Source organism: Myxocyprinus asiaticus, chromosome 38 (assembly GCF_019703515.2).
Source record: "Myxocyprinus asiaticus isolate MX2 ecotype Aquarium Trade chromosome 38, UBuf_Myxa_2, whole genome shotgun sequence".
Taxonomy (NCBI): domain Eukaryota; kingdom Metazoa; phylum Chordata; class Actinopteri; order Cypriniformes; family Catostomidae; genus Myxocyprinus; species Myxocyprinus asiaticus.
Genome location: NC_059381.1, coordinates 447501 through 465185, shown reverse-complemented (window position 1 = coordinate 465185; position 17685 = coordinate 447501). Strand labels below are relative to the sequence as shown.

At 33.5% G+C, this 17685-nt stretch overlaps 2 protein-coding genes across 3 annotated transcripts in view; both read right to left on the bottom strand.

The window, feature by feature from the left end:
• The window catches only part of lhfpl2a (LHFPL tetraspan subfamily member 2a), a 145901-nt gene extending 136845 nt beyond the window's left edge, over positions 1-9056 (bottom strand). The window contains exon 1 of the mRNA XM_051677683.1: positions 9006-9056. The gene's annotated coding sequence lies outside the window, so the exon portion shown is untranslated. The remainder of the gene's footprint in view (positions 1-9005) is intronic.
• Positions 1-17182, bottom strand: part of LOC127428970 (dimethylglycine dehydrogenase, mitochondrial-like) — a 73341-nt gene extending 56159 nt beyond the window's left edge. Inside the window, exons 1-6 of one of the 2 annotated variants that reach the window (XM_051677666.1) lie at positions 16964-17182; positions 12913-13084; positions 11054-11152; positions 10619-10783; positions 10201-10405; positions 3718-3966 (exon numbers count right to left, since the gene is read on the bottom strand). In XM_051677666.1, coding sequence (XP_051533626.1) covers positions 3718-3966; positions 10201-10405; positions 10619-10783; positions 11054-11152; positions 12913-13084; positions 16964-17061 — 988 coding nt within the window. In that variant the 5' untranslated portion in view covers positions 17062-17182. The remainder of the gene's footprint in view (positions 1-3717; positions 3967-10200; positions 10406-10618; positions 10784-11053; positions 11153-12912; positions 13085-16963) is intronic. The other variant, XM_051677665.1, reaches the window with a different exon arrangement.
• Between the last annotated feature and the right edge of the window lie 503 nt (positions 17183-17685).

Here is a 17685-nt window from a genome sequence, read left to right as displayed (position 1 = left end):
TATTGTTGATATCAAAACCTGTGTGTCCAATTAAACTCTACAGCATTTTGATATTCAGTGTTAATCTCGTTAACTAAATTACTGAAGAAAATGTTAGTTGAAAAAGGCTCAAGTGGCTATAGGCGGTACTTCAGCACATAACATACACAACACATTACAGTTTAAATCGTCTTGCCGGACAGCGAGACACATTTAATAGGTCTTGATTTCCTTCTCTCACCCTCCGTGCAAAACCAGCTGAATTCCATTATATTACTATCATTCTATGCTGATGAAAGTGGTTAGGAAATGTTTTCAATTGCTATAGTTCACTCTGCTTGCTCTGTAATGTTACGTTGCTATAGTTACAAAAAGTACATTAATATTGAACAGTGATTAAAACTGACCAGGAACTACCTGTGCATTCAACGGTTTGAACCGCACGCATTCCAGCCAATCAGAATGAGTATTCAAACATACCATGGCATAAAATATTACAACCTACATCTGCAAAGACATTGAAGCCAATGAACAGGTGAACTTAAAAGTGCAATATGTAACAATTTTCATGTAACATTCATCTCTTTTTTTGTCAATGTGTGAACAGCTTGTAACACAACTTAAAAAATGAGCCCTTCCTAGGTTGCCTATTAAAGCCTGTAGACTGATTTTCATGCGAAGGGAGCGGGTCACATCAATAGAATCACATCAATACTGAATTGTGTCAACATATTTATAATGTACAGTCTATTTTATAAACAGCTACTGTCATCATCCACCAAATTTAGCTAACAGCTACTGATAAAGCTGACTAGCTAGCTAACACTGACATAAGCTATCGTATAAATGTAGTCATTGTTTTGGTCGATGCTCACTCGCTGGCGTCCCTATGGAGTGTGTGCACGAGCACGGGCAACAGGCTGCAGTTCACTTAACAGCCACAGGTGTCACTAATGGGTTTCTGAATCTTACACACTGCACCTTTAACTTGGGTGTCAGTATGCTTTCTGTAAAAACATACTATACGCAATTCAATATACTAAACTAAAACACTTAATAACAGTCTCTAAAGCATGAAGCATAGCTAATAATTAAGTTTATTTGTTTTAATTATTATTTCAGGTTTTCACAACAAGGACAGTTGTATTTTGAATGTATCTTTTACACGTTCAAATTAATAAATGTTTAAACTTTTTCTAAATGTGTGAATATTTGATTAAAGTTTGGTCTAAAAGAGTTTGACACATGTTTTTGTCATTTTGCACATTATCATCAAATGAAACGTTATTTTCGCTGAGTTAAATTATATGACTAAAACTGAATATAATTAATGAATATCACATTATGAAACACTGACTACATTTTAAGGACATCAAAAAGACAAACTATGATTAAAAAATGTGGCTAATATTTATATAATATTATATGATATATTATATTCAATTATATTATATTTTATATTATATTCTATACAATTATATTCTATTTTATATTATATTATATTATATACAATTATATTATATTTTATATTATATTATATTATATACAATTATATTATATTTTATACAATTATATTCTATTTTATATTATATTATATTATATACAATTATATTTTATATTATATTCTATACAATTATATTCTATTTTATATTATATTATATTATATACAATTATATTATATTTTATACAATTATATTCTATTTTATATTATATTATATTATATACAATTATATTTTATATTATATTCTATACAATTATATTATATTTTATATTATATTATATTATATACAATTATATTATATTTTATATTATATTTTATACAATTATATTATATTATATACAATTATATTTTATATTATATTATATTATATACAATTATATTATATTTTATATTATATTATATTATATTATATTTTATACAATTATATTATATTTTATATTATATTATATTATATACAATTATATTATATTTTATACAATTATATTATATTATATACAATTATATTATATTTTATACAATTATATTATATTTTATATTATATTATATACAATTATATTATATTTTATATTATATTATATTATATGCAATTATATTATATTTTATATTATATTATATTATATACAATTATATTATATTTTATACAATTATATTATATAATATACAATTATATTTTATATTATATTATATACAATTATATTATATTTTATACAATTATATTATATTTTATATTATATTATATTATATACAATTATATTATATTATATACAATTATATTTTATATTATATTTTATATTATATTATATTATATTATATACAATTATATTCTATTTTATATTATATTATATTATATACAATTATATTCTATTTTATATTATATTATATTATATACAATTATATTATATTTTATATATTATATTATATACAATTATATTATATTATATACAATTATATTCTATTTTATACAATTATATTCTATTTTATACAATTATATTTTATATTATATTATATACAATTATATTATATTTTATATTATATTATATACAATTATATTATATTTTATATTATATTATATTATATACAATTATATTATATTATATACAATTATATTATATTTTATACAATTATATTATATAATATACAATTATATTTTATATTATATTATATACAATTATATTATATTTTATACAATTATATTATATTTTATATTATATTATATTATATTATATACAATTATATTATATTTTATATTATACTATATTATATTTTATATTATATTATATTATATACAATTATATTATATTTTATATTATATTATATTATATACAATTATATTATATTTTATATTATATTATATTATATACAATTATATTATATTATATACAATTATATTATATTTTATATTATATTATATTATATACAATTATATTATATTTTATACAATTATATTTTATATTATATTATATACAATTATATTATATTTTATATTATATTATATTATATACAATTATATTATATTTTATACAATTATATTATATTATATACAATTATATTTTATATTATATTATATACAATTATATTATATTTTATATTATATTATATTATATTATATACAATTATATTATATTATATACAATTATATTTTATATGATATTTTATATGATATTATATTATATTATATACAATTATATTATATTTTATTTTATATTATATTATATTATATACAATTATATTATATTAAAAACAATTATATTATATTTTATATTATATTATATATTATATTATATTATATACAATTATATTATATTTTATACAATTATATTATATTATATACAATTATATTTTATATTATATTATATACAATTATATTATATTTTATATTATATTATATTATATACAATTATATATTATATACAATTATATATTATATTATATACAATTACATTATATATTATATTATATTATATTATTCTCATTTAAATTCAATATTTGGCCCAGTGTGTGTCCTATGTGTTATTCTGGTAAATCACACTTCTGTTGTTGTTATAAATTGACTATTTTGTAAATGTTCATATTCAGTTTATGTCAGGTTAATACATTTCAATGTCTGATTTAAAGGACATCTCTGATGACGTTTCATACAATAAACACTTTCGGTACTGTGTTTGGTCGCCACTTGTTCTTGAAAGCAAAATCTATAAAGTAAAACTAGCCGAGAGTCACTGATGTCATGTGATCACCTGGAGGAACTCCATCTGTGATCCAGGAGTCCTGCAGCATCATCTTCTCCTCTCTCTCGTACGGTCCGAACAGCAGCCCGTCTCGCTCCTGACGCAGGTAATATGACCCCTCCAGATCCCTGATAACAGGAAGCTCTGCCTTCAGGGCCTTCACCTCCGGAACTGTCGCCGTGACAACATACTGGTGATGCACTGGGACGGTGGGGTGCTGGAAACCGATCATGTGACCCAGCTCTCGCGCCCAGAAACCTGTGATAAAAGAGAAATCAGGAGTTCTCAGTTATGTCTCATTTACAATGTCATTGCCCAGATGTTGCTCATTCATTGCTCATGAGACTTAATGGAGTTCTTATTGGAGAATGTGATGAGAAATGTTTGAGTTCATATTGAGATCTTTGACATTTGATTGCAGAATTTGGCATCTTGGCAAATCTAAGCAGAGTTGGGTTCTTATGTACAGTAATTTAACGGATGACCGTTACATATTTTTGTATCCTGATTACAATTATTCTGTTACTCCCCAAGCCTGGTCATTAGTTGGAGTGAAAACATCCTACATCGTGGGTCATCAGGGTTACAGTAACTGGAGCCCCTTTGCTGTGACCTTTGACCTGTCTTTCTGTGTTTGAGTGACTACAGCTGTGACCGACACCCAAAAACACACAGATGAGCCACACTCACAACAGCTTTGCATACAAGAATCAGCTAGATTAGTGATTCCCAACCGGAGGAACGTAAGCAGGTTACAGAGGGTACACCAAAAGATTTGGATTTTGCCATGTTGAACCTAACACAATGTATGGTTTAACATAAAAATAATAAGGATTAGGGATGGGCTAAAATGGATTTTTCAATTAATTGCGAAAGATCTCAATATCAATCTTTTATTCTATGCAAAGTTCAGCAGCAAAATCTTTTCACTGCATGTTGAGAGTATGAATACTGAGCACTATTGGATATTGATAAAGGGATGTCAAGAGATCAAACCAACACTGATTGATCAATAATAATCAATATTAATGATAATGTTAAATGACAGGGCCCTATTTTAAGAGCACAAGCGTTACGCGCAATGCAATGCCATAAGTCATAAGCACAAGTCAGTGGGCATGGCCATGAAGTTTTGGTATGTGCAAGCATATGCTAAGTCTAGGTGCAAGTGGGTTTGGCGTGCAAAATGCATGACCAAGTGCAATTTAATTCTGAGGTACTTTTCCGGTTATTCCAGAGTCTGCGTCCTACTATATGTCAGGGACTTAATTTAATGTTCCACTATATTTTAAGAGTTTGGACTTTAACTTTATTACCACCTGCTGGTGAAATCTCCAAACTGCAAATGCAAGAACTGAATCTGAACTTTGCGCTGAGTTAAGATGTGGTCTTGAAACGTCTTAGCGTAACGACCAAATTCTCATGAAAATAGCAAATTGCGCTTTGCGCCATTCATTAACATACAATACACCCACAGTCTGTCCTTTCTAGACCAGTCCATCTGAGGCTGTAGGCTAGACTCCTCCTCAATATTCAACGCTAGAATGAGACGGTTCAGTAAGTGTGCATGTCGAATAATATGATTAGAGAACCATGTGATATTTTACTTTGTTTAGAAAACCCATTTACTTCAGAAAACGAGAAATATGTCCTTAATCCCTTAATTATTACAGCCTCCAAGGGTTAGTCTAGGAAGGACACAGCCTTCCGTTTGAGAAGCACCCCAAGTGTATCTGTCTGTGTCCTGCAAGACTACGCGTAACACCCCCCTCACGACACGTCCGCTACGTGTAACACCCCCCTCGCATGCGTAACACCCCCCTCACGACACGCCCGCTACGCGTAACACCCCCCTCACGACACGTCCACTACGCGTAACACCCCCTCACGACACGTCCGCTACACGTAACACCGCCTTCGCAACACGTCCGCTTCGCGTAACACCCCCTTCACGACATGTCCGCTACACGTAACACCCCCTTCACGACATGTCCGCTACGCGTAACACCCACTTCACGACAAGTCCGCTACACGTAACACCCCCCACGACACGTACACTATGCATAACACCGCCTTCACGACACGTCCGCTACGCGTAACACCCCCTTCACGACATGTCCGCTACGCGTAACACCCCCTTCATGACATGTCCACTACGCGTAACACCCCCTTCACGACAAGTCCGCTACACGTAACACCCCCTCACGAAACGTACACTACGCATAACACCGCCTTTGCGACACGTCCACTACGCGTAACACCCCCTTCATGACACGTCCACTACATGTAACACCCCCTTCATGACACGTCCACTATGCGTAACACCCCCTTCACGACAAGTCCGCTACACGTAACACCCCCTCACGAAACATACACTATGCGTAACACCACCTTCACGACATGTCCACCACGCATAACACCCCCTTCATGACACGTCCACTGTGCGAAACACCCCTTTCACGACACATCCGCTACACGTAACACCCCCTCACGTCACGTCCACTACACGTAACACCCCCTCATGACACGTACACTACGCGTAACACTGCCTTCACGACACGTCCACTTCGCGTAACACCCCCTCACGACACGTACACTACACGTAACATCACCTTCACGACACGTACACTATGCGTAACACCCCCTTCACGACACGCCCACTACACGTAACACCCCTTTGGATCTCCAAGGTATTCTATTGGCTACAAGAACTTTTAAAATCCTATCCAATCACTGTATGTTTAATTTTCTCTTAACTCTTTTAAATATGACAAAGAATGATTTTAAATTATATGTCACATATCATATTATTAAACGGGAGATATAAATAGTAAACAGAACTTAAAGTTTAATGTGAAGTTTTGTGGACGTGATCTACTCCTGAAAATGTTTGTACAATTACTGCTTGTTCAATAATAATAAAAAGATATAAATGGTAAGAAAATGTATCTGTCAAGTTTTCTCCAGTTAGCTTACAAGCTAATTGTTAGCCTATTAGCTTAGCATACGGCTAGCTTCTTCTCCTCTCCACTTTCATTAAATTTCTCCTCACTATCGCCACCTAGTGATATGGCGGTATGATCAAATTCAAAAGAACTTTTAATTTGTGGTATAATTAATTTATACCACAACTTTTCATTTTTAAATTCTTTGTGGTTATGGTTAGGTTTAGAGTTATGGATAGGTGTAGGTGTTTATGGTTGCTGCGGGACTCTAAATCAATACAAACAATGTATGAATGTGGCATCCAACTATTCCAAGACTTCAGGATTTCGCTGGTTATTTGGAGAGGGTGTAACATGCAGTGGGCGTGTCTTGTAGTAGTCTTGCAGGACGCAGACAGACCCCTCTCAAATAAACCAGCATGAGAGACAGCGCTTGCCATCTCGGAAACATCGCAAAAACAGCATAAAATAAATTAGAGCCTCATTTAGTAACCACAAACAAAACTTTAATTCCATGAGCTTCGGAAACTTTGGCAAATAAGTGACTAGTTGTTCATTTGACACAAGACCCGTATGTTTCAGGTCCATGCTGCTAGTACAGTAAATGCTGAGATGTCAGTGTAGTTACGGCTGAATGTATTGACAAATGAACATTGATAGCACGTTTTATATCAGCATTTTTATTTTAATGGTATTTTGAGCATGAGTAGGTCCTGATCAAGTGTTATCACATGCAGGCTAATGCTTTACAATAAGGTTGTAAATGTTAACATTAGAAAATACATCATAACATCATTAGAAAATACATCATAACATTTGACAATAAGGTTCCTTTTGTTAACATTGGTTAATGCACTAAGTATCATGAACTAACACAGAGCAATATATTTTTGACAGCATTTAAATATCTTAGTTAACGTATGAACAAACAATGAACAATTATATTTGTATAAAATTAACTGTAGTTCATAGTGCATTTGAATTTAAAAAATGTATTTGTATATGTTGAAATTAACATTGGCCAAATGCCAATGCTGTAAAAGTATTGTTTATTGTTAGTTCATGTTTACTAATGTAGTCAACTAATGCTAACAAATGGAACCTTATTATAAAGTGTTACTATTTTATATAGCAAAGTGTAACAACACACCAACAGCAAACTTGACAACATTTACACACACCAAACATGTGTGTTTCTACACCTGCAACATCTCATTATTTTTAACCTTATTCCTTTAGATAAATGAAGCTTTGATTTTTACATGTTCTCAAGTCAGTAGTGTTTGTTATAAACATACAGCTAGTGTGTTCTGTCTCAAGTGAAAGAGTCTCCGTGATATTCTGCTGTCTAGACATCTGGAGTCCCACCTCTCCTCAACAACACACGTGATTTGAGGGATTATTCATGTCTGGAGCATGTTTAACAGAATGAATATAATCTTTAACATCACATAACTGAAGCTGATGGCCTTCATATAAAGAAGTGGACACGACGTTTTGTGCTATCAGCTTGAAGAAAAAGTATTGTGTTGAGCAGAGAGGCGTGTGAGAGCTGATCTCTGATGATTGGCTGAAAGTTGTACTGTTGGTGAGATCTGATTGGTTGGTCAGAAACCAAAAAAACATTAAACCAGAACCAACATCAGCCAAAACACACTCACACACACACACACACACACACTGAACTCCACAGGGTTCTTCTCATTTAATTCTACAGAAATCTTCTCACTCAGTAGTGATGTTTAAAGAGACTTTCAGAAGAAATTTAAACAAGAGAAACAGAGAGAGAGGAGAAAAAAATGAGCAGAAATCATCCATGAACTCACTCATCACACAATAACTTGTAATAATGTTTGTGTTGATATATGCCTGTAACATGAGTGTTTGTTAATATACAGTGCAGATGGGTTCACAGTAATATTCAGTCTATGTTTATGTGCTGTCAAACAAAAAATCTAAACAAGCTGCAAACTTGATGCAAATTTGCCGCTCGTTATTTTCACATGCAGATGAGCTTTAGATTAGCCGCATATAGCTCTGTAGGTTCATACAATGCAAGTGAATGGTGACCAGAAATCCTTTTTTACTATAAATCTCCACTTTCACTTTGACATTCTTCTTTTGTTTTTGGCGATTCACATTCTTCATGCATAACACCACCTACTGGACAGGGAGGAGAATTTTTATTAAAAAAAGAACTTAAATATTGATCTCTTTCTCACCCACACCTATCATATCACTTCCGAAGACATGGATTAAACCACTGGAGTCATCTGGATTACTTTTATGCTGCTTTTATGTGCTTTTTGGAGCTTCAAAGTTCTGGTCACCATTCACTTGCATTGTATGGACCTACAGAGCTGAAATATTCTTCTAAAAATCTTCATTTGTGTTCTGCAGAAGAAAGAAAGTCATACACATCTGGAACGGCATGAGGATGAGTAAATAATGAGAGAATTTTCATTTTTGGGTGAACTGTCCCTTTAAAAACTGCAACAAAATCTCACTCAGGACCAGGACTCTGAGTGACTTTGTACGGGTCAAAGGTTAAAATTAATTACATCAAACTCGACTGAGATGAACCGAACTGACCGACAAACACTAAAAACACAGCCAGCAGCAGAGATGGGTTTGATAATCATCTCTGGGATATTATCAGGTGTGTTTGGGCTGGTTATTGGTTATAGAAAAGGTCAGGGGTCAGTGTTTGGTCTTTAGGCTTCATATGACTGTGTAATGTGTCTGTATGTTATTACAACAAACCAGACAGAAGATTTCAACCCCATTAAATATGAAACTCACACATACAGTGATTACTACTAATTACTATGCATTGCCCTTTTTCAACTTTAAATTCTGACAATATCAAGACAAATCTAATATTCTATGAATCAGGGAAATTGAATTTAATACGACAGATAAAAAAAGACCATGATGAAAATTTTACAACCCAGTCCATCAGATATTTGTAGCACAACTTCTGTTTGTGACCTGTAAAGCTGGCACCTCCGTGTCAATGTCAAAAATACAATGAACAAGAACACAAGTCAGGCCATGTGAGGGGAGAAACAAGCCCTGCGTCTCTATTCACATACTATATCCATACTAAATATTATCTGACAAGAAAAAAACATCCGCTAAAGGAGAGTTTGTCATGACAATGTGCTTTTCTATGAAGAAAACCTGGGCACAACAGGAAGATGGAATAGTAATATAAAAATGATTTTTTTGATGGTATCTGATCCTTGCTATTTTATGTTGTAGTATTTTATGCTATGGTCATTTTTTAATGTATTAAAGGTCCATTACTTTAAATGTATTAAAGTTATCACAAACACTCTGTGATCTCCAGGGGAAAAAAATCACTATATGTGTGAATATTAGTCTCTTTATCACCTCAAACTTCATGAAAAACTCTTCTGGGATCACATGAGCGCAACTGAACAACTTAAATATCAATAACAGCATTCTGACAACAGATGCTTCCTCCCTTAAAGAGCCTGGGGTGGGTGGGGTTGTGGCCTAACCAGTGGGGGTGTGGTCTAACCTGTTGCATTGACGATGCGATTGGCTCGGATGGTTCCGTGCGCGGTCTGGACGTCCCATTTGCCATCAGCGGTTGGCGTGAGGCCGGTTACAGGGGCGGGGTAATAGATCTGGGCGCCGTACATACGGGCACCGGCCGCCAGAGCCATCGTCAGAGAATACGGATCAATGTGGCCATCACCGGGATTATAGAGACCCGCCAACACCTGAAACACACACGAGAGAGATGGAAAAGAGGCTGGAACTATTTCTAATGTAAAAAGAGTTGAATCAAATAAGATCAATGGCCTTAAACCTGGAGACACTCTATTTGAATAGAAATAGCTACACTCTACTCAAATTCTTTTCAAGTAAATGTGCCAGATGTATCAACGTGTGTTTTCTGAGGACTCAGTAATATAGTCTGTTTTGATGTAGACCTTGTTCACGTTGAGGAGAGGAAAGAGCTCCTGGATCTTCTCAGGTCCGATGAGGAACTGTGGTGTGGGGTGCCAGTGTGTTCTGCTCATCTGATATTTCAGTTCATCCACTCTGACAGGACTCGATGCCAGTCTGATGCTGCCAGGCTGATGGAAACCCACTGCCTACAACAAACACAACACAATCTAACATTGTCAATAATGCTCCAAAATACACCTGCTTCATTTGAGGGACCCAGTGGTTTTCTGTTTATAATCTGTATAAAGACTCAATCTTGTTTAATTCAGACGCAAACACTAACATGTATAATTCAATAAATATACATTTTTACAATAATAATTAAGAAAAATAATGATAATCGACATAGAACAGAGGGGAAGATGATGAGCAAGACTGTAGAATAAAATAATGATCGCTGAATGGTCGTGTCTCACCTGTCCAGTCTCGGCCTCCAGCTGCTCGAACAGTTTAATACTGTAATAATGAATCTTCTTCAGATTTATGCCAGGATGATAATATGTGGTGAGTCCCGCCTACAGATGACATCACCATCAATTAATATACATGACGATACACAAGCACGGAACAAAAACACACACATTAATGAAATCTTCTGTGTTTGATACTACATTAACTCTATTCTCAATTAGACAATAATTCTTGGAGACTATTTAACTGGGAATATTCTTCCGATATTTAAAAACGGAGTTATTTTTAACTTCTGTTGTCATATCTTTGACAAGTGATCACTGAGATCAGAGAATGATTGTGTGACAGTCATCACGTCAGTTAATTACTTACTGAAGAAGACAGAAATGTCAAAAGTGGCTTTAGTGTTTGGACAGGAAGAGGACTAGAGGATTTATGCAATCTGTTCCTGCTCACTCACTTTTAAATATAAAGTTGAAAGAAAGGGTTTTACAGAAGGATACCACTGGAGAAACTTTTTAAGTCTTTAAAAGGCCAGTTTTTGGAGGGTTTAAAGGCAGAAATGTGAAGTTTATAATTTTATAAAAGCACTTACAATAATTCTTCTTTTAAAACTTGTGTATTATTTGAGCTGTAAAGTTGTTTAAATCATTGTTTTAGGGTTTATGGTTATGTCATCATGGCAATGAAGTTGTGAAATTGTCCATAACTTTACAGAGATGCGGTTAATAAGTGATTCTATCACACTTAAATCATGTTAACACACATATTGTTTACGTCTTGTGTCTATACTTTTGAAACTTTTGAATGTTTACAGACTGACCCCATTGACTTCCATTGTAAGTGTCTCACTGGAACACACATTTGTGCTTTTTTAAAGAAAAGGAGGAACGGGGGGTCTGCGTATCTCAGCGAGTATTGACGCTGACTATCACACCTGGAGTCATGAGTTTGAATCCAGGACGTGCTGAGTGACTCCAGTCAGGTCTCCTAAGCAACCAAATTGGCCCGGTTGCTAGGGAGGGTAGAGTCACATGGGGTAACCTCCTCGTGGTCGCTATAATGTGGTTCTCGCTCTCGGTGGGGCGTGTGGTGAGTTGTGCGTGGATGCCGCGGAGAATAGCGTGAAGCCTCCACACACTCTACGTCTCCATGGTAACGCGCTCAACAAGCCACATGATAAAATGCGCGGATTGACGGTCTCGGAGGCAGAGGCAACTGAGATTCGTCCTCCACCACCTGGATTGAGGTGAGTCGCTACACCACCACGAGGACTTAGAGCGCATTGGGAATTGGACATTCCAAATTGGGGAGAAAAGGGGAGAAAAATCAATTATATATATATAATTATATATACTAAATCTGGAATGTTCCTTTACTGGATGATGACTAGAAACAATACACTAACCTTATGAACCTAAAATGTACATCTGTACTGTACCATAAAGACATTTTAATCTCCAAAGAACTTTAAGGTCAACTCAAGAACCCTAGAGCCAAAAATGGATCTTGATATGAAGAGATTTAGCTAATCACAACGAATCTTTATTTTTAAGAGTGATGCCCAAGTCTCGTTTAGGTGTTCATGGCTCTTGTGTTTCTGTTGCTGATATTGTGTCTCAAAAATAAGAAAATGTCTCTAGAAAAGATAATTTATTTGTTCCGCAATAAATCAACAAAATACTCTTTTACAGAGACAATTTCACACCTTCTCTTATTTGTGTGATCGTTTTTTGGCCTTGTTGGTAGACTTTAGTGACAACTGGTATTGTGTCCTTTATAAACTCGATCCTACAATCTGCTATATCTGTCTTATTAAAAACTCCTCAATCAGACTTTCACTGAGTGTGACCCGTGTGTGTACCGCGTGCCACGTGGATCCGGCCGTCAGCTCGGACTTCTCCAGCAGCACCACGTCCTTCTGTCCCGCTTTGGCAAGATGATACGCCAGACTGACCCCAACACACCCACCACCGATGATCACCGTCTCTGCCGTGTCCTTCAGACGCTTGCCCAAAACTCCAGCACCTCCATCACTGAGACACAAACACACATATATAGAGAACAGAAGATTATTCTGAAAATACATCAATTATCTGAAGAATTTTTGAATGTCTGACTGTAAAGAGAAGAAACTCAGTGATTACTTGAAACACTTTTGCTGTTGCATTCACACATTCTTTCATTATATATAAGTATATTCATTAAACGGGTTGTCTGAAAGGATCTTCTGTATTTCTTTCCTCATGATTTTCGACCGACAGATTAAACATCTTTTATCATATTAAATGTGACATAAGGACTGAAGAATACAAATGTTATGAATACAGTTTGTGACAGATATAATTGTTGGACATTATGGTGTCATGGGTTTGACAAACACTTTAAACCAACAACACATTCACCACAAACACAGGTATCATCATTATTTTTTATTTTTTCTCAGATCTGACAGATGAATCTCATATTTTTTCAGATATCAACATATTATTTTTTGTACTGTCAGATATAGTCTTCCATAAATTTATCTCAAATCTATCATAATTTCTCAGCTATCAGATATAATATTTTCTAAAATCTGTCAGATGTTGTTTTTCACAACTTTGTTTAGTATATCTGATATGATCTCATAATTGCCTCGAGTCGGATATAATCTCATATTTTCCTCAGATCTGTCACATACTGTATATTTCATATTTTTAACAGATCTTTCTAAAAAAAATTAAGCTCTGAGAGATAGGCTTTATATCATTTTTCTCAGCTTTGTTTGAATTATATCATATAATTTCATATTTACCACAGAAATATCAGATAAATCTCATGTTTACCTCATAAATCTCATATTTACCTCATAAATCTCATATTTACCTCAGATCTATCAGATACATCTCATGTTTACCTCAGAAATCTCATATTTACCTCAGATCCATTTCATGTTTACCTCAGAAATCTCATATTTACCTCAGATCCATTTCATATTTACCTCAGAAATCTCATGTTTACCTCAGATCCATTTCATATTTACCTCAGAAATCTCATGTTTACCTCAGAAATCTCATATTTACCTCAGATCCATTTCATATTTACCTCAGAAATCTCACGTTTACCTCAGAAATCTCATATTTACCTCAGATCCATTTCATATTTACCTCAGAAATCTCATGTTTACCTCAGAAATCTCATATTTACCTCAGAAATCTCATATTTACCTCAGATCTATCAGATACATCTCTCATGTTTACCTCAGAAATCTCATATTTACCTCAGATCCATTTCATATTTACCTCAGAAATCTCATATTTACCTCAGAAATCTCACGTTTACCTCAGAAATCTCATATTTACCTCAGATCCATTTCATATTTACCTCAGAAATCTCATGTTTACCTCAGAAATCTCATATTTACCTCAGAAATCTCATATTTACCTCAGATCTATCAGATACATCTCTCATGTTTACCTCAGAAATCTCATATTTACCTCAGATCCATTTCATATTTACCTCAGAAATCTCATGTTTACCTCAGAAATCTCATATTTACCTCAGATCCATCTCATATTTATCTCAGAAATCTTATATCTACTTCAGAAATCTCATGTTTACCTCAGAAATCTCATGGTTACCTCAGATCTATCAGATACATCTAATTTTTACCTCGGAAATCTCATATTTCCACAAATCCATCAGATAAATCTAATTTTTACCTTAGAAATCTCATATTTACCTCAGATCTATCAGATAAATCTCATAGTTCCCTCAGAAATCTCATGTTTACCTCAGAAATCTCATAATTTACCTCAGATCCATCAGATACATCTCATATTTCCCTCAGAAATCTCATATTTACCTCAGATCTATCAGATAAATCTCATATTTCCCTCAGAAATCTCAAGCTTACCTCAGAAATCTCATGTTTACCTCAAATCTATCAGATCAATCTCATTTTTACCTCAGGAATCTCATGTTTACCTTAGAAATCTCACGTCTACCTCAGAAATCTCATATTTACCTCAGATCTCTCAGATAAATCTCATATTTCCCTCATAAATCTCATGTTTACCTCAGAAATCTCATGTTTACCTCAAATCTATCAGATCAATCTCAGGTATACCTCAGAAATCTCAGATTTACCTCAGATCTATCAGATACATCCCATATTTGCCCCAGAAACCTCATCTTTACCTCATATCTATCACATAAATCTAATTTTTACCTCAGAAATCTCATATTTACCTAAGATCTATCAGATAAATCTCATATTTCCCTCAGAAATCTCATGTTTACCTCAGAAATCTCATAATTTACCTCAGATCCATCAGATACATCTCATATTTCCCTCAGATCCATCTGATAAATCTAATTTTCACCTCAGAAATCTCATATTTTCCTCAGATCCATCAGATAAATCTAATTTTCACCTCAGAAATCTCATATTTTCCTCAGATCCATCTGATAAATCTAATTTTCACCTCAGAAATCTCATATTTTCCTCAGATCCATCAGATAAATCTAATTTTCACCTCAGAAATCTCATATTTTCCTCAGATCCATCAGATAAATCTAATTTTCACCTCAGAAATCTCATATTTTCCTCAGATCCATAAGATAAATCTAATTTTCACCTCAGAAATCTCATATTTCCCTCAGATCCATCTGATAAATCTAATTGTTCCTCAGAAATCTCATATTTTCCTCAGATCCATCTGATAAATCTAATTTTTCCTCAGAAATCTCACATTTACCTCAGATCCATCTGATAAATCTAATTTTCACCTCAGAAATCTCACATTTACCTCATATCTATCAGATAAATCTAATTTTCACCTCAGAAATCTCATATTTTCCTCAGATCCATCAGATAAATCTAATTTTTCCTCAGAAATCTCATATTTACCTCATATCTATCAGATAAATCTAATTTTCACCTCAGAAATCTCACATTTACCTCAGATCCATCTGATAAATCTAATTTTTACCTCAGAAATCTCATATTTTCCTCAGATCCATCAGATAAATCTAATTTTCACCTCAGAAATCTCATATTTTCCTCAGATCCATCTGATAAATCTAATTTTTCCTCAGAAATCTCACATTTACCTCAGATCCATCTGATAAATCTAATTTTTACCTCAGAAATCTCATATTTACCTCATATCTATCAGATAAATCTAATTTTCACCTCAGAAATCTCATATTTACCTCAGATCCATCTGATAAATCTAATTTTTACCTCAGAAATCTCATATTTTCCTCAGATCCATCAGATAAATCTAATTTTCACCTCAGAAATTTCATATTTCCCTCAGATCCATCAGATAAATCTAATTTTTCCTCAGAAATCTCATATTTTCCTCAGATCCATCAGATAAATCTAATTTTCACCTCAGAAATTTCATATTTTCCTCAGATCCATCAGATAAATCTGATTTTTCCTCAGAAATCTCATATTTTCCTCAGATCCATCAGATAAATCTAATTTTCACCTCAGAAATCTCATATTTACCTCATATCTATCAGATAAATCTAATTTTCACCTCAGAAATCTCATATTTTCCTCAGATCCATCAGATAAATCTAATTTTTCCTCAGAAATCTCATATTTTCCTCAGATCCATCAGATAAATCTAATTTTCACCTCAGAAATCTCATATTTTCCTCAGATCCATCAGATAAATCTAATTTTCACCTCAGAAATCTCATATTTTCCTCAGATCCATCAGATAAAACTAATTTTTCCTCAGAAATCTCATCTTTACCTCAGATCCATCAGATAAATCTAATTTTTCCTCAGAAATCTCATATTTTCCTCAGATCTATCAGATACGCCTCATATTTGCCCCAGAAACCTCATCTTTACCTCATATCTATCAGATAAATCTCATGTTTTCATCAGAAATATCTCATGTATTTCTCACCCGTCATCTGTTGTGAAGCTCCGTGCAGAAATTCGCCAAAATCTTCTTGTGAAATCTTTAATAATGTGAGTGTTAAAAACGCTTAATATTCGCGACATTTTTGTCCAAATGAAGTTTTCTAGAGTTCTTCAGTCCAGCTGAAAGTTTGTAAACACACGGTCACGCACAAACTCGCTCAAAAGCCCACATGCATCCGCCTATCAGCGCGCGCGTCAGATAGAGCGTGAGAGCGACGCGACGCGACAGAACTACAGCGCTCCCGTTAAAACACATGATCATCAGCGCAGTTGCGTCCTCTGTGCCGCGTCGCGTCGCTTGTGTCGAATTAAACAGCTCAATTTTCCTGACCTCCATTAATTCTGCCAGTTTGGAGTTTGTATTTCAGAGGTCCCGCTGTTATACACGAATATATCTGACTAGATTCTGTTTTAGATTATGTGATCAAACAATGAATTACAAATAGAAATCCAGTCCGTTACATTACTTTTAATATCTTGAATTTACTTTAAAATGACCTGTAAGATATTTCTACAACACAAAACTAAAGTAAATTTAAAGTAAAACTTAAAGTTAAGAAATTATTATAAGGTAAACAACAGGCTAATTGAAGCACCAAATATTTAAAATTAATATTCCGGGTTCAATACAAGTGTAGCTCAATCAACAGCATTTGTGTCATAATGTTGATCACCACAAAAATAACTTTGATTCGTTCCTCCTTT